At 48.0% G+C, this 23165-nt stretch overlaps 1 protein-coding gene across 7 annotated transcripts in view; it reads left to right on the top strand.

The window, feature by feature from the left end:
• Positions 1-2111: 2111 nt before the first annotated feature.
• Positions 2112-23165, top strand: part of Cgn (cingulin) — a 26379-nt gene continuing 5325 nt past the window's right edge. Inside the window, exons 1-15 of one of the 7 annotated variants that reach the window (XM_029538105.1) lie at positions 4694-4756; positions 5464-5557; positions 9377-10248; positions 10882-10982; positions 11093-11162; positions 11297-11392; positions 13316-13443; positions 14565-14697; positions 15130-15342; positions 16001-16149; positions 16378-16510; positions 19330-19539; positions 19864-20070; positions 20638-20895; positions 22810-22980. In XM_029538105.1, coding sequence (XP_029393965.1) covers positions 5548-5557; positions 9377-10248; positions 10882-10982; positions 11093-11162; positions 11297-11392; positions 13316-13443; positions 14565-14697; positions 15130-15342; positions 16001-16149; positions 16378-16510; positions 19330-19539; positions 19864-20070; positions 20638-20895; positions 22810-22980 — 2751 coding nt within the window. In that variant the 5' untranslated portion in view covers positions 4694-4756; positions 5464-5547. Of the gene's footprint in view, positions 2218-2361; positions 2491-2535; positions 2606-4689; positions 4757-5463; positions 5558-9376; positions 10249-10881; positions 10983-11092; positions 11163-11296; positions 11393-13315; positions 13444-14564; positions 14698-15129; positions 15343-16000; positions 16150-16377; positions 16511-19329; positions 19540-19863; positions 20071-20637; positions 20896-22809; positions 22981-23165 lie in introns of those variants that run through there. The other 6 variants (XM_029538108.1, XM_021196455.2, XM_029538106.1 and 3 more) reach the window with 6 other exon arrangements.

Below are 23165 nucleotides of genomic sequence, written 5' to 3'. Positions count from 1 at the left end.
AAAAAAGAAAAAAAAGAAAAAAGTTCACATCAGGTTACACCTTTCGGTTGAAAAGAAACCTTCTACTAAGCAAATCATTTGTGCCTTTCCACTGGCCTCTATCATACCCCCCCTCACCCCCAGCTACAGATCATTTCAACAGCTCCACATTTTTTGAGATTATTTTCAGCTTCGAAGAGAATCAATCACATGTTTTTTTTGTGGCAGGTCCAGCAATCTGGTGTCTAAAGTTATCTGGCTCAGTTTCTTCAACACCCTCTTCTTTCACAACTGCTCTTCCAGAAAAGAGGTGAGGGTGGGGTTGGGTCTTTTAGTGTCTCTCCATGACACCTCCCCCCATGGTGTAGCTCTGGTTGGCTTGGAATTCGACTTGAAGAGCAGTCTAGTCTCAAACTCCTGCTAGATCAAAGGTGTGCTCCAGGATTCTCTTTTGAAATCTGGGGGGAGGAGGGGGAAGCTTCCCCCCCTTCTTCATCTGAGCTTAATGCCCTCTGAGTGTGTCCCCCAAGAAAGAAAGGTTGATGGTGAGTGACTCAGGCTCCCATTCCTCCCCGCCCGTCCTTTAGTGTTGGATAGCTACTCTATTTCTATCTACTACAAATACACTAATTACAGTCTAAGGGGTGCCCAGGAGAATTCATTTACCTTCACTTTACCAGTATTGGGGCCAATTCATCAGTCTGTCCGTTGATTGTTTAGTTGTTTATTTTTAAGATCTCTTTTCCAGACCACTCTTTGGTCCAGAAGTAACCTGATCCAGAAGGGACACCACCTCTGCAATAGGTCGCCCAAACCGCACATATTTCTCCTCTCTCTCTCTCCCTCTCCCTCTCTCTCCCTCTCTTCCTCTCTCCCTCTCTGCCTCTCTCCCTCTTTCTCCCTCCTTGTTCCTCCTTAGGGCTGTATCCCTCATAGAAGGCTTCTCTTGGAATGCGGAGACCTAGCAACCCAGCTACAGAACAGGTAGGTGGACTTTCCCCTCCAGGGTCCACGCCCAGCATCTGAAGGCTGGGGGAGGGGAAGGGAATGATCTCCAGCTAACGCCACAGAAATGCTGGCTGTAGCGAAGATTCCTCTTCAAATCTAAATATATTACAATTAAATATTTACTGAACAAATAAAGGAGAGAACTATTCAGAGGCCAGCAAGGTAAGCTAAGCCGATCTTCTTTTAACATACCTCAGCGGTTGACACTAGGAGCCAGCTTTAATGTTACCTGTCTCAGTCTGCACGCAAAGCAAAGCACCCCAGAATCTTTTCGGTGTAGTGGGGACCAAAAGCCCTACTTGACAGGCTTTCAAAAAAGGTGGATTTACAATCTGTGGTTGAGTCCCTTTCTGCTTATAAAGGTTATTCTGATGCGTGTAAATTTACAGCACTCGGTTCCCAAGTCATTCATTCTACACATTTTATTAAGAGCCAACTATGTGCTGACCTCTGTTATAGGCGTTTGAGATGAAGCGTACAAAACAAAAAGAAAATGAAGATCTCGGCTCTGGCCGAGATTTTTCATAGAGAGATAAAATGAAAATGATTTTTAGGGTGATGTAAAATTAGGTGATTACATCTTCCAAAGAAAAGGGGTGCAAAATGATTATGGAGGCCAGGAGCCCGAGGATGAGAATCCACGACTGGGATTTTGGTTCGGATTGCCGATAAGGCAGGCGAGCAGATGCAGAACGCGCTGACGTCGGGAGACTACGAAGAAATTTTCTGCGGAAAGCGACAGAACTGTATTCCGGCTTATGCGGAGGCAGATGAAGGGCAGAAAGGGCTGTGAACCGAGATTTGCTTTGAGAAGAGCACGCGGAAGGCACAGAACCCAGGGGATGCTCTGGCGCTAAGCTACGCGGGTCCGCAGAGCCCCGACGCCCCCAAAATGGCCTCTTAGGTTCCCCCGGTGCCCCGCCCCCGCCCCACCAGCCCACGTGACCCCACCGCCCCTCCCGTCCACGGGGCTGGGGACCCCGGTTCTGGGTTCCCGCGGTGTCTGCCCCGCCCCTTGCGGGAAACTGACCAATAGAAGAAGGGGTGAGGCGGGGCGGGAGGTGACGGCCAATGGGGCGGAGCTCCTGGGGAGTAACAGGTTGGTGGGCGGGGGAGAGGAGGGAGCTCAGAGCTCGGAGGGGCTGGGCTGCAGACGCGCGTGTAGCTCGGCCGAACGGAGCGCGAGCCCCTGCGGGGTGTGCGAACCCGGGAGCACCGATCTGGACCGGGGTGAGTGGGCCTGTCCGGAGCGAGGACACCTGCGATGCTAGTGGGCCCTCAGGAGTATGCTCGAGGGGCGGAGTGGAGGCATCAAATGCCCTCCTCCTGGGCACAGGTGCTGAGTTTAGGAGGAAGGGCGGTCAGAGTGCGGTGGCAGAACTAAGAGCTGCCCCTACTCCACGGTGTCAGAAGCGAGTGGCTGGGAAGGTGCCAGGTGTGAGGCACCTGAGGGATAGGTTATTCCCAGGGCATGCATGCATTTCAGCGCTACAATCTCTGGAGGTCAGGCGCCAGCCCTTGGGGCAGAATTTCTCTTGGAGACCAGCATGGGGGCGGGGGAGGGTTCATCCTATTGGAGCAAATGGAAGTGCCGCCAGGAGGTTCAGAGACTTAAGTGGTGAGATCCGCGTGTGCTGGTTTTGGGGGGTGGCTACCCCCCAACCCCCGTCAGTCCTTACTGGTCTCTGACACTCTCTCCTTCTGGCTTTGGAAATGCTCTGAAGTGTGGGATCATTCTCTGACCATTTGCCTACAGGTCAAAGCAGTTGCCAGTAAGACACTAAGGTCAGAATACCGTCTCTTTTCCTAGGTGTGAGATTATTTAAGGCTGTTTCTTTCTTTGCTTTCATGCCAGGGAAATTTTTTCCTTCTTCCTCTAGAAAGAACTGTGTGTATTCTACAAGAGAGGGGAATGGAGAAGCATAAATCTCTGAACCCACATAATAGCTGAAAATGTTTGCTTTCTCGGGGAACGAGGATTGATACTGGGTTTCATATAGCCCACGCTGGCCTTGAACTTGCTGTACAGCTGAGGCTGACCTTGAACTGGTTGGTGGGTTGCCTTCAGTTCCCAGTGCCGGGATTACAGGTTTATGTCACCACACCCACCTAGAAATCGTCTTCTTTCTTGAGGCTGATGTAAAATCTTTCCTTCCAGCAAATATATATTTCCTTCTTTTTCTCTAGCTCTAGATCAGGGGACACTGGTGAGATCTGGAAGTGCAGCTAATTTCCTTGACCCTTCACAGAATCCTCTTGATTCCCTGAAATCCTAGTTGGCATCCTTGATTCACGATCTCCGATAGACTGGAGTACTTACTAGTGGTGCAGAGACAGGCAGAACTCCCTAGGAGACCAACGAGAGTAGGGGAATTACACCTCCACATTCCCCGGCCACAGACGAGGTATATGTTGGGCACCAGACAACTTCTGAGGTGAATTTCCTTGCCCTAGGCAGCGGTGGAAGCAGAGTCAACCTTAGCTTGGCCCCTTTGATGCTCTGTCTGAAGACAGTTGCTGTAATTGGGAAATAATTAGCAACCGCTATGTTTGTAGACAAGGCTGCCTGCGTGTTCCTTTCATCCTGGGCTTTGGGGAGTGTGGGTCTTGCTCTGGGGCCTGCCCATTCAGAGATTTGCCTGGTTCTAAGAGGATTCTGGCTTCCTGTGGTTCCCAGGCTGGCTTGCCTGCCTCGACCCTTGTGGGAGAAGAGGGGGTAGGGCTGCTTCTCTTTGTGCCAGGGAGAGGAGAACCAAGGGTCTGGGAGCTGACAGAGGTAAGTGGAAGACCAGGAACGTTGCTTTGGGAGCTTGGGAGGGAGTGGTGGAGGGAGGCAAAGTTCCTGTCACACTCTGGATTGTCACCAAAGTTCCTGTCACACTCTGGATTGTCACCAAGTTCTTCGTGCATCTGTAACTCCTGACTCCTCCTCCCCATCTTACGCCACCTCCTCCAGAGGAGCCTCGGCCTTGGCCTTGGCCTTGGCATATAGGCAGGAAAGAGCTTCCACTCTTGGTCTTGTCCCTCTGCCTTTGGTGGGAACCTCTCTGGTCTGCTTTGCAAGGTTCCAGTGTAGCCTTCCAGGCCCTCCCTTCTCTTTGCCTCTCAAACCAGTCCAGCGAGTTTGTAAGGGCCCAGTTCTTCATTGTGTTTTTTTTTTTACCCCCACTGGCCAAGCAGCTCTAGTTTGGCTCTCAGGTTTCTGCTTTTTCAGTATCTATGGTCTAGAGTCCACTTGGGGAGTTCTGTTTGGGCCTACAAGGAGCCTTCTTATCTTCTATAAGGTCACTGAGTGGTCCGTTCTTATTTTGGTCATTTATTTGCTTTCTTGTTACCACTGAGATTGTTCTAATTGCTGTTTTGTTTTGTTGTTGTTTGTTTGTTTTGGTTTGGTTTTGGGGTTTTGTTTTTTTTTTCTTCAGTTTTTCCACTTTCTAAATGCTCCAGTTATTCAGTATCCAGCATACTGCCTGGCCCTGAGTCTATCAGCCCTTCCTCCTCCGTACACCTGAAACCGCCCCACCCCCACCCCCACCTACTTCCTGCCAGAAGTCCAGGGACCCTGTCACTCCTAGTTGGAAGCCAGATGCGTATGGCTGGGCCAGAGGTGATGGAATTGGGGCAGGGCAGGCTAATGAGTAACTCAGGGAGAAGTGGCTGTCTGGTACAGGTGTGGTGTCCTTTCTCCCCGTGTTCAGGCAGAAATGGCAGAGGCAGACAGATGGCGCTGAATTAACTTCTGTCCTGGGCTTTTCCCAGAGTACAGTTGGTGAGAAATGCCCTGGGCATGTGCCAGGGAGGGAAAAGAGGGTCAGGCAGGCAGGCATCTGGTGAGAGCCCAGGTCCTGGACTTCCCATGGTTGGTCTTGATCATTGTTTACCTGCGTAGGGCTTATGCAAGGCCTTGGAGCTGCCCTGTTCCCTTGGCCCCACCCCACTGTCCTCTGTAACTGAAGGCGGGTAGGTTTCGGGTTTTCCGTGTTGAATCATTTAGAGCTCTATTTTCTGACCCACCCTTATGATCTCTCAGTCCTGGCCCCTGACCCAAAGGTCGTGGAACTGATAGTGATTGAGGTCGGGGGGGCGGGGGGGAAGAGGGGTCTTTGGAACCTAGGGGAATCATGGGTAGCGCCCCTGCATTGTTTGGCCTTCTGGCCCAAGGGGTTGGGCACTTTGCTGTGCCTACCCAGGAGCTCCTTGACCTGATCTGGAAGATCTGCAGATATCCTGACAGGGCAGAACTTTATCATGAATAAATCATGTGATTCTTGAGAGCTGGCAGTTTAGGTACACCTGATTATAAGATCAGGACCGAATAGGGCAGAGAGTCCAGACCAGGAAGCCTTCTTGTTACTAAGGCACAAAGAATGCTGTGAGTGAGGCGTCCACGGGCATATCTTTCTGCTGCTGGGAGAGTCTGCCTTGGTTTGGGATACAGCCTTCAAAAAGTATTCATTTGTATACCCCATGCTCCAGGCAGAGGTCAGCTGGGAGTCTTGGTCTTTGTCCTGGAGGAGTTTATTGTCTAATGGAGGAGACAGAAAACAGTCTATTAAGTAAATGTGTGGAGGTAAACTGAGGTAAACCTGATGGGAGCGTATGCAAATGATGTAAGCTTTGCAAGAAACTGTCTGCTTTCCCCAGAGAGACAAGCACCACACCACGCTGCCTTTTTCTTCTATTTCTTTTTCTTTCGGCTATCTATCGAAGCTTGGGCGCGCTTTCCCGCATACCCTGGGCATTTTATTTTTCTCCGAAGCCCTCTTCCCTTCTGCTGTGCGTCTGCATCTCTGCCATGTGGTTGGATGCTGACCTCCACTACTGAACCTGCACACTTTCTTAAAGCCAAGGCTTTCTCCTTTTTGCTTCTGGTAGCTTCTTTCCATTTCCCACCTGCTGGCAACTGCTGAGATTGACAGTTAGTCTGCCCTATTGTTTGTCTCTCAAACTCTAATAAAACTGTATTTAAGCATCCTTCTGAGGCCCATTTATAAATTCTTCTATTAATGAAACTTAAGAACCCAAAGAAGGAACCTCAATTTCCTCAGCAACAATCCCTAGCTACTTAGTGAGCTCAAGACCAGCCTGGGCTACATAGACCTTGTCTCAAAAAAAAAAAAAAAAAAAGTTTACGTTATAAAATTGTTGCACATGAAGATGAAGAAGGCAAGCAGTCTGTTTATTACCCCTCTTTTATAATTTATTTTTATTATTTATGTGCCTTTTTTTTTTTGCTGCTTGTCTGTACGAGAGTGTCAGATCCCCATCCCCTGGACCTGGAGGTACAGACAGTTGAGAGCTGCCATGTAGGTGCTGGGAACTGAACCCGGGTCCTCTGGAAGGGCAGCCATTGCTCCAGTCCCTATTACTTATTTTTATTGAGACAAAAGCTCACTATGCAATTGATCTTGAACTCATAGCAATCCTCCTGCCTCAGCCTCCCAAGTGCTGGGATTATATGTACATGATTTCCCAAGCGAGAGCCTTACTCTAGTGCAGTGGTTCTCAACCTTTCTAATGCTGTGACCCCTTGAATACAGTTCCTCATGATGTGGTGAGCCCCCATCATAAAATTATTTTCATTGCTATTTCACAATTGTAATTTTGCCGATGTTATGAATTGTAATGTAAATGTCTGTGCTTTCTAATGGTCTCAGGTGACCCCTGTGAAAGGGTCATTCAACCCCCAGAGGGTTGAGAACTACTGCTCTTAACCTCCCTGGAGGCTCTGCCTTCACAAACTTAAAAATTCTGTTAAAAGCCTGTGTGGGCTGTGTCCTGGAGGAGGCGCATTGCTTTCTCAGCCTCATGACCCCAAGTGTGAATCATTCTCAAAAAAAGGGGTTTTCCTTGCCCATCCCTTTCTCCAGTTGGGAAGGGCTAGGGATGCTAAGAATGCCCTCAGTATCTGTCCCTCCCCCAAACCCTTTCCCCCCTGGACTCTGCCCCCCCTGCCCCTCCCCCCTTCAGCTGCCTGTTTCCTGGCTTCCTAGAGCTCCTACTGTCTCTGAGAGGGACCTTGCCAAGTTTCCTTGGCCAGAGCCTCTCCGGGAGGTTGAAGTGGGTGCGATTGTTTTCCTGTAGGGCACACCTGAGGCTCCTCCAGCTTGCTGCAGGGCGCTGGGGAAAACTAGCAGGAGGATCAGGGAAGCTACATTTGTTGACGTTAATTTGCTTGAGACAAAACCTCCCTCCCAAGTTCCAGGAGCCAGAGCACACCTGGAGCACATTCCATTTGCTGACTCCAAGCCTGAGCAATGTGGACTGGACTGGGGAAGTTGGCCCGGAGATGGCCGAGGCTCTATCCTGCGACCTGCCTGTTCTTGGACTGACTGGCTCACTCAGATCTGTATTGAAAGGGCTGGGGATGAAGCTCTGTTTGGTAGAGGGCTTGCCTAGCATACATGAAGCCCTGAGCTCCAGCCTGCATAAAACCAGGCCCAATGACTACCTTTGTAAGACCAGTACTTAAGTGGAAATACAAGGATCAGAAGTCCAAGATCATCTGTGTAAGGAGTATGAGGCCAGCTTTGACCACATAAGACTTCGTTTTAAAAAAGAAAGAATGAAAATCCTGTTTAAGTCCTCCCTCCTTCCTTCCTTCCTTCCTTCCTTCCTTCCTTCCTTCCTTCCTTCCTTCTCTCCCTCCCTCCCTCCCTCCTTCCTTCCCTCCTTCCTTTTCTTCTTCTTCTTCTTCTTCTTCTTCTTCTTCTTCTTCTTCTTCTTCTTCTTCTTCTCCTCGTCCTCCTCCCCCTCCCCTCCCCCCCCTCAGAAGTGCCTCAGAGTCTCTATTGTGTTGGGATCCTGGCACAGCTCTTTAATGCTTGAGCACCACCTCAGCTGTCAGAAGTTAAGGCTCTCTGCAGAGTGATGGTCAGAGCCCTTCTCTTTGCTTTTAATATCATACAAGGTCACTCAGGTTAGAACTCTGAGTTCATCACCATTCTCCATTGTGGGGGACTTAAAACCTTGATTCCTTGAGAAAAAAATAATATAAGAATTACCCCAGCTATCTTTCAGAGTTGGTCAGTGTCTGGTCATCCAAGGAAAGACTTGAGTTATTTATTATACAGCAAAAGTGACACAGACATGGACTTCTGTTGATTTTCATTGTGCAGTATAACTCACCGCGTGCTAGAAGACATTAGCATGCAGAAAGAAACAAGGGGAATGTTCCCAGCCAGAAGGCAGGTGACTTGTTCTTAACACATGATTGAAGAATGCATGTGCTTAATAATAATAATTGTGTTTTGCTAAAGACAGGACATACCGAGACTTTAAAGAGTACTTGTGGTTCTTACAGAGGATCTGAGTTCAATTCCCAACACCCACAAGGTGACTCACAAGCATTTGTACCAGTTCTAGGTATCTGATGTCTCCTTATGACCTCCAAGGGCATCAGGTACTCATGTGGTACACAGTATAAATGCAGGCAAAACATGCACATAAAATAAATTTTAATTTTAAAAAATATAGAACATGCTCTCAACAAAAATCTCTTCAAGAAATTGCTTCCTGAGCTGGAGAGATTACTCAGCGGTTAAGAGTCCTGACTGCTCTTCCTGAGGTCCTGAGTTCAATTTCCAGCAACCGCATGGGGGCTCACAGCCATCTCTAATGGGATCCAATGCCTTCTTCTAGTGTGTCTGAAGATAACTACAGCTGGGCAGTGGTGGCGCACGCCTTTAATCCCAGCACTCGGGAGGCAGAGGCAGGTGGATTTCTGAGTTTGANCAGAAATCCACCTGCCTCTGCCTCCCAAGTGCTGGGATTAAAGGTGTGCAGCCCAGCTGATCTATTTATTTTAATAAACTCCTCAGTAGGAGGTTTCTTTTTTGAAGGGAGTGGGAGAATGAGATAGGCAGGTTTTGGGGTCCACCTTTACTTGGTGGACCCCATGGCGATTTGTGTTGTATGTGAAGATCAGAAGATTATCTTCAAAGTTTTAATAAGCCACGATTCTCAGGATTGCATCAAAGGAAATGGATTATTTGGGGGGTGGGGGTGGGCCTCAAAGTATGTTATATGTTTCATTTTGATTTTCTTCTTGCTGTGTTTGGGGGTCAAACCCAGGGCCTTGTACACACTCGGCAAACCGTCTACTAATGAACTACCTTCTTAGCCCTTTCAAAGTGGGCTGTCTGGACCGAGAGTATCAGCATCACCCAGGAGAAGTTGCTGAGGAATGTAAATTCTTAGGGCCTTCTCAGGACTAACAAGTCAGAAACTGGGGTAGGAATGAAGGGACTCCCATACCCTTCATTTCTCCTGCTCAGATAAGATATGAGAGCCATTTTCTATAGAAGGAACTGACTAGGCAGCCGGCTTCCCTATTGCTGGGTTTCTACTTCAGGTTCTTTAGCTAAAGCTTGTTTTCTTCATCTTCTAGGAACTGTCCTACATGTGAGGAAGGCACACATGATGGCTGATCCCCGGGGCCCGGTAGACCATGGAGTCCAAATTCGATTTATTACAGAGCCAGAGGGTGCTACTGAGATGGGCACCCTTCGTCGTAGTGGGCGGCGCCCTGCTAGGGATGCAAGAGCCAGTACTTATGGGGTCGCTGTGCGTGTGCAGGGCATCGCCGGGCAACCCTTTGTGGTTCTTAACAGTGGAGAGAAAGGGACTGACTCCTTTGGGGTCCAAATCAAAGGGGGCAACAACCGGGGGTCCCCAGGTGCACTGAGCTCCGATTCAGAGCTCCCCGAAAACCCCTACTCTCAAGTCAAGGGGCACCCAGCCACTTCTCGGAGCAGCACATCTGATGAGGAGCCCAAGGACCACTCGAATGGAAAACTGCTCCGTTCCCAGTCGCAAGCCTCTCTGACCGGGCTTTCCCTTATGAGCCCTAGTAATAGGAGCACCAGCTTGCTGGAACTAGCCCCTAAACAGACTTCCTCGATTAACACCATTGACACCGCCCCCTTGTCTTCAGTGGACTCGCTCATCAACAAGTTTGATAATCAGAAGGGTGGCCAGGTCCGGGGCCGCACTGGGCGCCGCACAAGGACACTTCCCCACGAACAGCGCAAGCGGAGCCAGAGTCTGGACAGCAGGCTCCCACGGGATACACGTGAGGAACGGGAGCAGCACCAGTCAGCCAACCACTGGACCCGCGGCACAAAGTATGACAACCATGTGGACAGTTCAAAGAACCCATCGCAGAAGCAGAGCCCGCTCAGCAGCTTCAGCCGTTCCCGTCAGACTCAAGACTGGGTGCTTCAGAGTTTTGAGGAGACGCGGGATCCCGCCATGGTGCAGGTCAGATGCCATCCCTCCCCATTCCTAACCTCCCTGGCTTTTCATCAGCCCACAGACTCCTTTGCTAACTCACAAAACATAGGAGAGAAGGTCTCTCTGCCTTTTGTTCTCCATTTTAGCTACTAAATAGCCACATATCATATACAAAATACTTTCAAGGGTAAGATTCTAAGGGAAGTGGACCTGAGCGTGGAGAGTTTCACGCTTCAGTCACCAGCGAACGCCAGTCTGCACTTTTCATAATGCAGGTGTGAGGCTCTGGAAAGGTCCTTGGAGGGTCTTGGTCAGCTGTGTGACCAAGTGGGGAGCGTCTTTACTTTGCGACAGACTTATGTGAATTCTAGTGCTCTATGCATGTATAAACTCTAGCAATCTGTTGGCGTCACTGACAAATTACTTGGGACATAGCTCACAGCCGGTCTCGTCTGTGACAATATTGCAGAAATCTAGCCTGCTTTTGGACTTTTTGTTTTTCCTGGGCTGTTCCTCAGGCCTGAAGCGTTCCTCATTCTGGGAGGCCTTGTCTCTGCCACCTCGGTTCCATTCGAACCACCTATATACTTCTGGCCTAATCTTCTCTCTCTTCCTCTCCTCTCCCTTTCCTTTCTCCTTGTCTTCATTTTTCTCTCCCAGTTCAAATCAACTCCAGACCTTCTCAGAGACCAGCGGGAGACAGCACCACCAGACAGTGCGGACCATGTGAAGGCTACCATCTATGGCATCCTGAGGGAGGGGTGAGTGGGGTCCACCCGGTGGGAGCATACACTTTCCTCCTGTCTCTCTGGCTTCCTTGATTTTTCTCTTTTCCTCTGCTCACGCTTGCTTCTATCCTTCCGTCCTCCAGAAGTGCGGAGAGTGAGGCGTCTGTGAGGAGGAAAGTTAGTTTGGTGCTGGAGCAGATGCAGCCGCTGGGGGTGAGTGGCCTTCTGGGGGTCCGAGCACGGGTCAGGGCCAGGGCCAGGGCCTTGAGGCCTTCGGGGATGGGGATGCGGGCTGATGCGGGCTCCGGGCTCCCTTCCCACCCCTTGTTTCTCAATACCTCGGGCAGATGGTTTCTCCTGCTTCTACCAAGGCCCTGGCAGGGCAGGCTGAGCTTACCCGAAAAATGGAGGAGCTTCAGAAGAAGCTGGATGAAGAGGTGAAGGTGAGGCTGGCTACGGGAGGGATGAGGACTACAGGGAAGATGCCGTTAGCGTTTCCTGGGGATGGGCGAGACTGGTTCTTTTATTTATTTATTTATTTATTGAGACAGGGTGTCTTACTGAGTGAATAGCCCTGGCTGGACTTAATTCATAGGGATCTTCCTCACTCTGCTGGGATCAAAGGCACGTGCCACCATGCCTAGCTGGGCTGACTCTTCTATGTAGTAGTAGGACAAGTACTGTCTGCATTATGTGAGACAAGAAGTCAGTGTTCTCCTCTCAGCAAGGACTTTGAGTTTCTCCGGATCCAGGATGGGTGGGGCACATGGGAGCTCTAACTACTTCCTTCTCATTTTCCCTAGGAGTCCCTATCTCGGGCTTGCTATTTACTGCTTATATAAAGCCTGAGAAACTTGCTTTTGTTCTCTTTCTGGTGGTGTAGCTCAGTTGATAGAATGCATGCTCAAGTTCTGGGTTCAATCCCTAGTACTGAATGCCCACCAATCGTGGTTGCCCTTGCCTGTAAGCCCAGCACTCAGGAAGTAGAGACAGGAAGACCAGGAATTCAAGGTCATCTCTAGAGATTTATCAGGCTTGAAGACAAACAGAGTGACATGAAACCATGCCTCAAAAAAAAAAAAAAAAAAAAAAATTACTCCCAGCACTTGGGAGGCAGAGGCAGGCAGATTTCTGAGTTCGTGGCCAGCCTGGTCTACAGAGTGAGTTCCAGGACAGCCAGGGCTACACAGAGAAACCCTGTCTCAAAAAACCAAAAAACCAAAAAAAAAAAAAAAAAAAAATTACTTATATTCTATGTGTCTCAAATCTTTTTCTCATCATAATTATGATGGCAATAATAGTAGAATTTGTTGAGTGTAGTTTTTATGGCAGATACTGTCCTGGGTAGTACATAATCTTGTCAGTGGCTGTGTAGAGTGCACTAGGACCTTCTCTGATGAGAAGTCTGAGGTCGGAGGAGAGTGTGAGACAATTGCAGTGATGGTAAGTGGCAGAGATGGAATGAAAAGATGCGGCCATTCTTCCTCTACAACTTAGAGCTTTTTATTTTTACTTTTGTTTTGGGAATTGGGAAGGGAGGGTCTCAAAGGACTGGCCCTGAACTCACTCTGTTGGTCAAGAATGACCTTGAACTTCTAATCCCCTTGCCTTTACCTCCTAAATTTTGGATTACAGATGTCCATGCCAGTGTCCAGTTTATGCAGTGCTGGGGATGGAACCCAGGGCTTTGTCTATGCTAGGCAAGCACCCCACCATCAAGCCACACCCCCAGCCGCACCCCCTTTATAGATGCTTCTTCCACTGCTCACAGTGTTGCCCTGTACACAGTTGGAGTTCAGCTTGTGTTGGCTTGCAGTCCTCTAGTTAAGGAGAAAACAGTACAGGTTAATGGTTAAGTGGAATCAACTTAAGGGGTTCAAGCCTTGATTCTAGTAGTTGCTGGCTTGTTTAACTAATCTTAGTTGAGTTCTTCAAGTATTCAAATCCTGTTTCCTTAACAGTAAGTAAAGATAATAATATACTCTTTATCTATTTGTTACAAAACAGATTACTCCAAAATGTAACATCTTAAAAGAAGCATTTCTAAATGTCTGATGCAGAGAATCAGGGATAAACTTAGTTGTGTAATTTTGACTCATGGTTGTTATTACATTTAGGGGACATTTAGGGGACCACTTAAGATGGTTTGGTAGATTGATTGATTGATTGATTGATTGACAAGATTTCAGCTCTGTAGCCTAAACTGCCAAATTGGCCTGGAATTAGTATGTAGTCCAGGCTAACCTTAAGTTCATAGTGATCTTCCTGCTTCAGCCTCCCAAGGTCAGGATTACAGGCATGTGCTACCATGCAGAGCTATACTAGATCTTTCTACAAGCTTTTCCTATTCTCCATTTCTCTTCCAGAAGCGGCAGAAGCTAGAACCATCCAGGGTTGGGCTGGAGAGGCAGCTGGAGGAGAAGGCTGAGGAGTGCCACCGACTGCAGGAGTTGCTGGAGAGGAGAAAGGGGGAGGCCCAGCAGAGCACCAAGGAGTGAGTGTGCAGATGGGTCACGTGACACGCACGTCAGTCACGTGGGTTAGCTTCAGGGCTTGGGCCTACAGGTGGGACCTCCCTGGGTTGAAGGAGGCAGAGGGGGAATCTTCAGAAGCGAAAGGAGCCAGGATTGGTTTTCTCTTTCCCTTTCTTTTTTTTTTTTTTTTTTAAAGATTTATTTATTTATTTATTATATGTAAGTACATGTAGCTGTCTTCAGACACTCCAGAAGAGAGTATCAGATTTTTGTTACAGATGGTTGTGAGCCACCATGTGGTTGCTGGGTTTTGAACTCAGGACCATTTGGAAGAGCAGTCGGTGCTCTTAACCGATAAGCCATCTCACCAGCCCTCTCTTTTCCCTTTCTGTGGTAATGGTGATAGTGCATGATCTGGAGATAGGTTACCTGAGTGTGCCTGTCTAAGGTTCTTAGTTTGTAAAATGGCCCTAAAAGTAATCAGCCACCTCACAGGATTATTGTGGGGGTTACTCGCTGATACAGCAGGTGTCTTCTGTCTGTGAGGAATGTTGTCTATGTGACAGGCTCTGGTGAGGGTTCCTGAGGTCCACCAGTGAACCTTACAGGTAGGGCTCCCCACTCCAGAATCTTAGCTCCCAGAGTAGTGTGTGAGCATCTGTAACCCTTGAGAAGGTGGTGAGGACTGAGATGCAGGAGGGCCGGGCCGGCTCACAGTAAGGACAGCTCCAAGTAGTAATTGAAATAGTTGGGTATAAAAGTTCATTTAGGGCTTAGAGCTGGCACAGCTGGTAAAGGTGCTTACCACAGAACCTGAGGACCCGAGTTCAGTCCCTGGGACACACAAGTGGGAGGGAGAGAACTGACTCCTGCAACTTGTCCTATGCAGATTTCTCTCCCAGACATATATTCACAGAAAACAAATAAAATAAAGAAAAAAAAAAAAAAAAACCAAGATTTGAATAGGGACATGGTATAGTTCATTGGGGAAGTGCTGACCAGTTTGGCAAGGCCCTTCCATCTCCAGCACTGCAAAGCAAAATGTGAAAAGAATAGAGATTTAAAGGGAGTTTACGTGAATCGACGTGCGGTAGATGTGTGACTGCCTGACACAGTATCCAGTGAGGCTCTCTAATGTTAGGCTTCAGAACATGAAGCTCCTGCTGGGCCAGGAGGAAGGACTACGGCACGGGCTGGAGGCGCAGGTGAAGGAACTACAGCTCAAGCTCAAGCACAACCAGAACCCGGACTCTGGAAAGGAGAGTCTCCTCAAGGTAGGAAACGGGGTGGGGTGAACATCCTCGGCTCCCTTGGCATCCCTGGCCTGCTCGCCCACTGTTGGCTTGACGTATGGAAAGCTGGTAGGTTTTCTCCAGAGCTTTTCCGTGTGCAGACTCAGAGCCCAGCATGACAGTTTTCCTTTATTCTACGGGCAGCTTAGAGGGCAAGAAGCAACTGATACTAGACTAATACAAAGTATGAATGCGTTTTCTTTTCGGAGGTGGGACCTGGCTAAGTTGTCCATTCTGGCTTCCAACCTGTGATCCTTCTGTCTTGGCCTTCTAATTATCAGGGTTAGACACATATGCCACCCTGCCAAGACTGCAACCATTTTTTTTTTTTTTTTTTTGCTAAATGGGTGAGCTACTTAGCAGAATGAGTGAGTCCTAATATGACCGTATTGTTTCCACCTTCCCATTCTCCAGGACTTGTTAGACACCCGGGAACTTCTAGAAGAGCTCTTAGAGGGCAAACAACGAGTAGAGGAGCAGCTGAGGCTGAGGGAACGAGAGCTGACAGCTCTGAAGGGGGCCCTGAAAGAGGAGGTGGCCTCCCACGACCAGGAGGTGGAGCATGTCCGGCTGCAGTACCAGCGAGACACGGAGCAGCTTCGCCGAAGCATGCAAGATGCGACCCAGGCATGTGACAGGAACTGGAGCTGGAGGAGGAAGACACGGCCAGGGAATGGGGCTGCCTTATTAGTGTTTTTTTTTGTTGTTGTTTGTTTGTTTGTTTGTTTTTTAAAACTTTTCATGGTTGCAACTGGGAACCTTCTCTAAAGGACATATGGGAGATGCACTGGGAAGCCTTAGTTAGGAAATCTACCAGGGCAGGGAGAGGCATTATAGGCCTAAAATACCTTAAGGGTGTGTGGCCAAACTCCTTAGGGAAACAATGGAGGGAGGCTTGTTACAGATGGCAGAGAGGTGGACTGCAGCCTCCAAGCATTGCACTTCTTCTGTCTTAAAAGTGAGCTTTGGGGCTGGAGAGATGGTTCAGTGGTTAAGAGCACTGACTGCTCTTCCAGGGGTCCTGAGTTCAATTCCCAGCCACCACATGGTGGCTTACAACCATCTGTAATGAGATCTGAAGCCCTCTCCTGGTGTATCTGAAGAGAGCAATAGTGTACTCATATGCAATACACACACACACACACATACACACACACACACACATATATTTATATATATATATATATGTATATATATATATATATATATTTTTTTTTTTTTTTTCCCTTAAGTCAGTGAGCTTTGCCCTCTGAGCCTCCTGGTGCTCATTTTTGTCTTTCCCTAGGACCATGCTGCACTAGAGGCTGAGAGGCAGAAGATGTCTTCCCTCGTGCGGGAGCTGCAGAGAGAGCTAGAGGAGACCTCTGAGGAGACAGGGCATTGGCAGAACATGTTCCAGAAGAACAAGGAGGAGCTGAGAGCCGCCAAGCAGGAGTAAGGCCCTCCTACCTTTTGCAGGGCTATTTAACTGATTCTTGTACCCTCTTGGGCCCCACCCATGCCTTCTCTCTCACACTCGTGTTTCCTAAGCTGCGATTCTCCTTGAGTCAGTGTCTATGGCAGTGGCCTCCAGAGGGCTAGTTTCCATTGTCCTGTGAATCTCCCCTGTGTGAAGTCTGACCTTGATCTTTTATCTTTTGTTTAAAACCTTGCTGAACTCAGACTGCTGCAGCTGCGGATGGAGAAGGAGGAGATGGAAGAGGAACTTGGGGAGAAGATGGAGGTCTTACAGAGGGACTTAGAGCAGGCCCGAGCCAGTTCAAGAGATACTCACCAGGTTGAGGAGCTCAAAAAGGTACTTGGGGTGTAGAATGGCAGGTTGGGATGATCTGCTGCCTCACGTGAGACACCTCTGCCCACGCTCGTGGGCCTGCCTCCACGAGGGTGGCTTTTAAGCTTCATCCTAGCGGTTCAGGTTTGGCTTCACAGCTTTGCAGGGCTGCTCTCCTTGTTGGTTATAGAGCTCTCTAATAAAGAAGGGCTGCGGACAGCCAGTGCGAGGTACAGGTAAAAGCTGCTGGCTACCTCCTACAAGACATCTTAGCTGAATACAGGTGGGTTTGTAAAACTCCAGGGTCATTTTTGCAGGCTCAAGACCTGATCTTTGTGGGAGAAATTCATTAACTATGTGATAAAACAAATGTTTTTTTGTTTTTTTGTTTTTTTGTTTGTTTTTGTTTTTTTGTTTTTAAATGCCTGTTTATTAATTTACATTGAGAAATATAATCCCTAGGCTGGGGTGCTGGTATCCGCCTGGCTAGCTGACCTACTTGCGGAAACCAAGTTGTAATCCGAAGGCTATTTGGAAAGCACACAGTCTGGACATGGTGCTCAAGGGGTGTAGTGTGTGATGTGCATCTCCCCAGTATCCCAAGCCACAGTTTTGCTGGTGGGTTGATGACACAACACTCCCAAGATTCCCACTTCGACCTTCTTTTATTTTATTTTATTTTTTCTAAAAGTCAATCTTTTTTCATCATGCATGGATGATAGTTCATAAAAGAGTTATGAGGAAGTCATAAAAGTTAAAATCAACCCAGTTTCATACTCTTGGTGTTGTAGTTTGTGAAGGGTAAGAACAGGTTGGGTATGGTTGCATGCCTTTAATTAGCATTTGGGAGGAAGAAGTAGGTAGATCTCTGTGAGTTCAAGGCCAGCCTGGTCTACATAGTTAGTTCCAGGACAGCCAGGGCTCTATAGAAAGGCCCTGTCTCAACCTTCCCCCTCCCCCAGGAAAAAGAACCTCTCCCCAAAAAACCCACCAAACCAAACCATATCAAAAAGGGGCACAGCTAATTATTTTTGGATGACATGTAACGTGTTGTTGTGAAGTTAAAAATACCTATTAATATATTAGCTGACATGACACAACTTGACCCAGTCCTCCAGATAAGCTCATTTATCATTATGCCTCATGTAGGAGGTATGTTTTATCACGTATTTAAACAACATATAGGTTAGGGACGCAGACGAACCCAATCTGACACAGTTGAGACAGTGGCTCTGTTTCTCTGTCAAGGAATTTTGTTAGTGTCTACATTAGTCACTGCATATTCTGTGGCCCTTTGGTCTTATTGGCTATTTCTAAACTTGTAAAATGTTAATAACTAAATAGAATAGCTGTTTATAATTAAAAATTATAACTAAAGAGAACCATAATTTATATTTTAATTTTAACTGCCCTTTTCAAAAGAAGTTTAAGATGTATTAGTATTTACTGTGCTATAATTTTGTGTTTTGGTTTGTTTGTTTATTTATTTATTTGGCAGCTAGTCTTGTTTTATAAAATTCTATACTATAAAATTCCTCTTTATTTTTATTTATTTATTTTTTTTTTTAAAGATTTTATTTATTTATTATATGTAAGTACATTGTAGCTGTCTTCAGACACTCCAGAAGAGGGAGTCAGATCTTGTTAAGGATGGTTTGAGCCACCATGTGGTTGCTGGTATTTGAACTCTGCACCTTTGGAAGAGCAGTGGGGTGCTCTTACCCGCTGAGCCATCTCACCAGCCCCTCCTCTTTATTTTTAGTTTTTTGAGACAAGGATTCACTAGATAGACCAGGCTGGCTTTGAACTCACAGAGATCTGCCTGCCTCTGTTTCCTGAGTGCTGGGATTAGTACATTACCACATTTGGCCTAAAATTTCTCCTTTGAAAGCAGATAGTTGATAGATTTTAGAATATTCATTGTATTGTGAAACCATCACCATTCTCTAGTTACAGGATCTTTTAATAACCCCAGGAAGCAGTCATGCCTACTGGTGGTCCTTCCCTATGTGTCCCGACAACTTTGTCTCTCCAGATTTACATAAGCTGAATATTTCATATAATTGTAATTCTGTAATAATGGCTTTTTATTTATGGATTTTTCCCATCTGGTATAGTAAAGATTCAGCTGTGTGGTAACAAGAATCTTTATCTTTTTGTTTATCTATGTGTTACTAAGTTTTTTGAGATAGGGTCTTGTGTAGTCCAGGAGTGCCTGGAACTTGCTATGTAGCTGGGGATGCTTTGACCACGATCCTCCTGCTTCTGCCTTCTGTGTGTTGGATTATAGGCATGTACCATCACACTTGGCTTCACCCAGTTTTATGGATGTATGATGTTCTATTCATCATTAGTGTGTTTTGTCCATTTTCCAATTTAAGGACATGTTGGACATACAGTGACTGATCTCGCTATGAGCATTTATAAACAAGTTTTTGTGAGAATTGCTACTTTTTTTGTTGTTATTGTTGTCTTTTTTTGGTTTTTGGTTTTTTTGAGACAGGGTTTCTCTGTGTAGTCCTGGCTGTCCTGGAACTCACTCTTTAGACCAGGCTGTCCTCGAACTCAGAAATTCGCCTACCTCTGCCTCCGGAGGGCTGGGATTAAAGGCGTGCTCCACCACGCCCGGCGAATTGCCACTTAGGCACATTACTTGAGCATAGTATTGCCTTGTCACGGGATTAGCCTGTGTTCAGCTTTTTTGATTCTTCCCAATTGCTCTTTAAAACAGCTTTATCATTTATATTTCTTTCCATCATGTGTGAAGTCTTATTTTCTCCACCTTCCAGAACCTCATCATGCAGAGTCTCCCCACTGTTTTTTTTTTTTCTTTTTCTTTCTAGGAGCTTCGACGCACCCAGGGGGAGCTTAAAGAGCTTCAGGCAGAGCAGCAGAGTCAGGAGGTGACTGGGCGACACCGGAACCAGTTGTTAGAGAAGCAGCTGGCAGCGCTGAGGGCAGAGGCTGATCGAGGCCGAGAACTGGAGCAGCAGAACCTCCAGCTACAAAAGACCCTGCAGCAACTGCGGCAGGACTGTGAAGAGGCTTCCAAGGCAAGGGGAGTGGGCCCAGGGCTCAGGAGGTGGAGGCTGAGGGGTCAGGAGGGCTGAGAAGCCAGAGGTCCTGCAAACTTAACCTGTGCTGGGTATGTACTGAGGAGCTCTGGAGGCTCGTGTGTGTGGTGAATAGCAGAGTGTGGCAGGGTGGCTGCATCTGTGTAGGTGTAAGATTATCAGGGAGGTTCCTGGCTAGGGCTGCCCCTCTATCCCTAGCTCCTGTGAGCTTTCAGTGGGTTCTTGGGTAACCCTTTTTCGTGGTTGTACATGCTTACCCATATGAGCCCCTCGGTCTGAGCCGATTCTCCCAACTGCTCGCAGGCTAAGGTGGCATCAGAGACAGAGGCCATGGTGCTGGGGCAGCGTCGGGCAACCGTGGAAACCACACTTCGGGAGACACAAGAGGAAAATGACGAATTCCGAAGGCGCATCCTGGGTCTGGAGCAGCAGTTGAAGGAGGCCCGAGGTCTGGCGGAAGGTGGGGAAGCGGTGGAGGCACGGCTTCGGGACAAAGTGCACAGGCTGGAGGTAAAACTCTTGTCCACTGGGGGAGGGTTGGGGGAAACTCCGTGCTCTTCTGCCCTCCTCCTTTCTCAGTCGTGTGCCCTCACGCACTGCAACCCCTGGGTACTCAGTTTAGAACTCCCCCATGCGCAGTGCTCCCATCTCCGTGCTCCCATCGCTGTATGTGGCCATCAGTTTTACTGCCAATGTGCACTGCCCTTTTCCCTCACCTATCTACTAAGCTTAGGTTTGTTTTCTGGACTGACTTGGTGTGGATGTTTCACACTCTGCGCTGGTATTTTTGTCTCCCACCCTTTGCTTGTTCTGTGCTTTGATTTCTGAGCCTGTTTGCGATGTCCACTCTTTGTGTTTGTTGGTTTGTTTGATTGAGTGTTTTTTGAGGCAGGATCTGACTATGTAATCCCTCCTGGTCTTAAACTCACAGAGGTCGGCCTGTGTCAGCCTCACAAGTTCTAGGACAAGATGTGTGTCACCACACCCAACATTACCTTTTCCATCCTCCTACCTCCAGTGCTTCAGCCTGAACTCTCCCTTCTCTCAGCCCGACCTTCCTCTTCTCCTGCCTCCCAGGTAGAGAAACAGCAGCTGGAAGAGGCTTTGAATGCTGCCCAGGAGGAGGAGGGGAACCTGGCAGCAGCCAAGCGGGCTCTGGAGGTCCGGCTAGATGAGGCCCAGCGGGGGCTGGCACGCCTGGGGCAGGAACAGCAAGCACTGAACCAGGCCCTAGAGGAAGAGGGGAAGCAGCGGGAGGCTCTCCGAAGGAGCAAGGCAGAGCTGGAGGAGCAGAAGCGTTTGCTGAACAGGACTGTAGACCGACTCAACAAAGAGGTGAATATGGGTAGTGTGGTCCCTTAGGAAGGGGTGTGAGCCCTGCGGAAGCTAACCCTGGAGGTGGGTCAGGATGTATGGCATTACTTTTTCTCAGATAGGATTGGACCAAAATTTTCTTTTTTAAAAAAGTTTTAAACTTTACTATTACTGTTAATCTTGTTTGTTTGCTTTTTGGTTGTTGGTTTTTTTGTTTTGTTTTGTTTTGTGTTTGTTTGTTTTTTTGTTTTTTTGTTTCTGAGACAGGGTTTCTCTGTGTAACCTTGACTGACCTAGAAGTCATTATATAGACCAGAAGTCATTATATAGACCAGGTCCACCTGCCTCTCTGCCTCCCATGTGCTGAGATTAAGGAAGGGTGTGTACCACCATGCTTGGTCCTTATGATATAATCTATGTGGGGGCTTATATGTGTGCATATGAGTGAGTACAGTACCCCAGGAGTCAGAAGAGGACATCAAGCTCCTCGGAGCTAGAGTTACAGGCAGCTTTGAGCTGCCCGATATGAGTGCTAGAAACTGAACTCGGGTCCTGGAAGAGTGCTGAACTCAGGTCCTGGAAGAGCAGTATATACTCTTTTTTCTCCATTCATTAATTAATTTATTTATTTACTTTGCATTCTGATCGCAGCCCCATCTTTCCTCCCAGTACCCCTCTCACACAGCCCCTTCTGCCATCCCTTCTTCTGAGAATAGCAAAGAGGGGAAAGTCTCCCTTGGATACCAACCCACCCTGGCACCTCAAATCGCTGCAGGACTAGGCACATCCTCTCCCACTGAGACCAGACAAGGCAGTCTAGTAAGGATCCACAGGCAGGGAAAATAGTCAGGGTAAGCCCTGCCTCCAGTTGTTGGGGGACCCACATGAAGACCAAGCTGCACATCTGCTGCATATGTTTGTGGTGGGGAGAAGCCTATATATGCTCTTTGGTTGGTCAGTCTCTGGGTGACCCCAAGGGTCCAAGTTAATTGATTCTGTTGGTCTTCATGTGGAGTCCCTATCTCCTCTGGTTTCTCAGTCCTTCCCCCCACTCTTCCATAAGAGTCCCTTTGTGGGCTTCATCTAATGTTTGTCTATGGGTGTTTGCATCTGTTTCAGTCAGCTGCTGGATAGACTCTGAGAGGACAGTTATGCTAGGCTCCTGTCCGCAAGCATAACAGAGGATCATTAATAGTGTCAGGGACTGGTGCTTGCCCATGGGATGGGTCTCAAGTTGGGCCCCTCATTGGTTGGCCATTCCCTCAGTTTCTGTTCCATCTTTGTCCTTGCATTTCTTATAGGCAGGACATATTTTGGGGTGGAAGGTCTTGTGGGTGGGTTGATGTTCTTATTTCTCCACTGGGAGTCCTGCCTGGCTATAGGATGTGGCTACTTCAGGCTCCGTATCCCCTTCTGCTAGGAGTCTCAGCTAAAGTCACCTGTATAGACTCCTTAGAGCCCCCCCATCCCAGGTTTCTGGCACTAGTAAAGATTTAAATTGCAGGGAGAGCAAAAGAGACAGACACTGAGGGTTTGTGGTAGTTTAGTGGGCAGACTTTCCATCTTAGTAGTATCTCTTATAGCACGAGTTTGCGGGAATGTGGTCATTGAAGATTTACTTAGCATCAGCCGCTTTATACGTATTTTAAATCATTAACATAATTCAGTATCAACTCAGCAATATAGGTGCTGTTATCATCCCATTTTATAGATGGGAAAATGAGATCAGAGATGATAAGTAAGGGCTAAAACTACGATGCCCAGACATTTGAATATGTAACTATTAGCCATACCAGGGATCTAGACCAGGCAAGCGAGAGAGCTGCTTGGCAGAGCGGAGGCTCTTGGGAGACTCGGAAGCTGGGTCTAGAGAAGGGACAGAATGTTTGTTACAGAGGTGCAGTGCTGACAGCAACCTTTTTCTCTGCATTTTAGCTGGAGCAGATTGGGAATGACTCCAAGCTAGCCCTGCAGCAGCTCCAGGCTCAGATGGAAGATTACAAGGAAAAGGCCCGGAAGGAAGTAGCCGATGCCCAGCGTCAGGCCAAGGATTGGGCCAGTGAGGCTGAAAAGAATTCAGGGGGGTTGAGCCGGCTTCAAGATGAGGTAGGAATGTAGACGACAGGAACCTGTCCGTGGCTTTGAAAGTCTTTGCCTTCTCACTGAATCTATGGCTGGAGTGCTAGGTCGCAGACTCATGTGGAACCACAGATGAGGGCATCTATCTCTAGAGCAGCATCCCTCTCTAGAGCAGCATCCCTCTCTAGAGCAGCATCCCTCTCTAGAGCAGC

Source organism: Mus pahari, chromosome 4, assembly GCF_900095145.1.
Source record: "Mus pahari chromosome 4, PAHARI_EIJ_v1.1, whole genome shotgun sequence".
NCBI classification, from domain to species: Eukaryota; Metazoa; Chordata; class Mammalia; order Rodentia; family Muridae; genus Mus; species Mus pahari.
The sequence above is the reverse complement of the archived record's forward strand: the minus strand, read 5'-3'. Positions and strand labels throughout refer to the sequence as shown.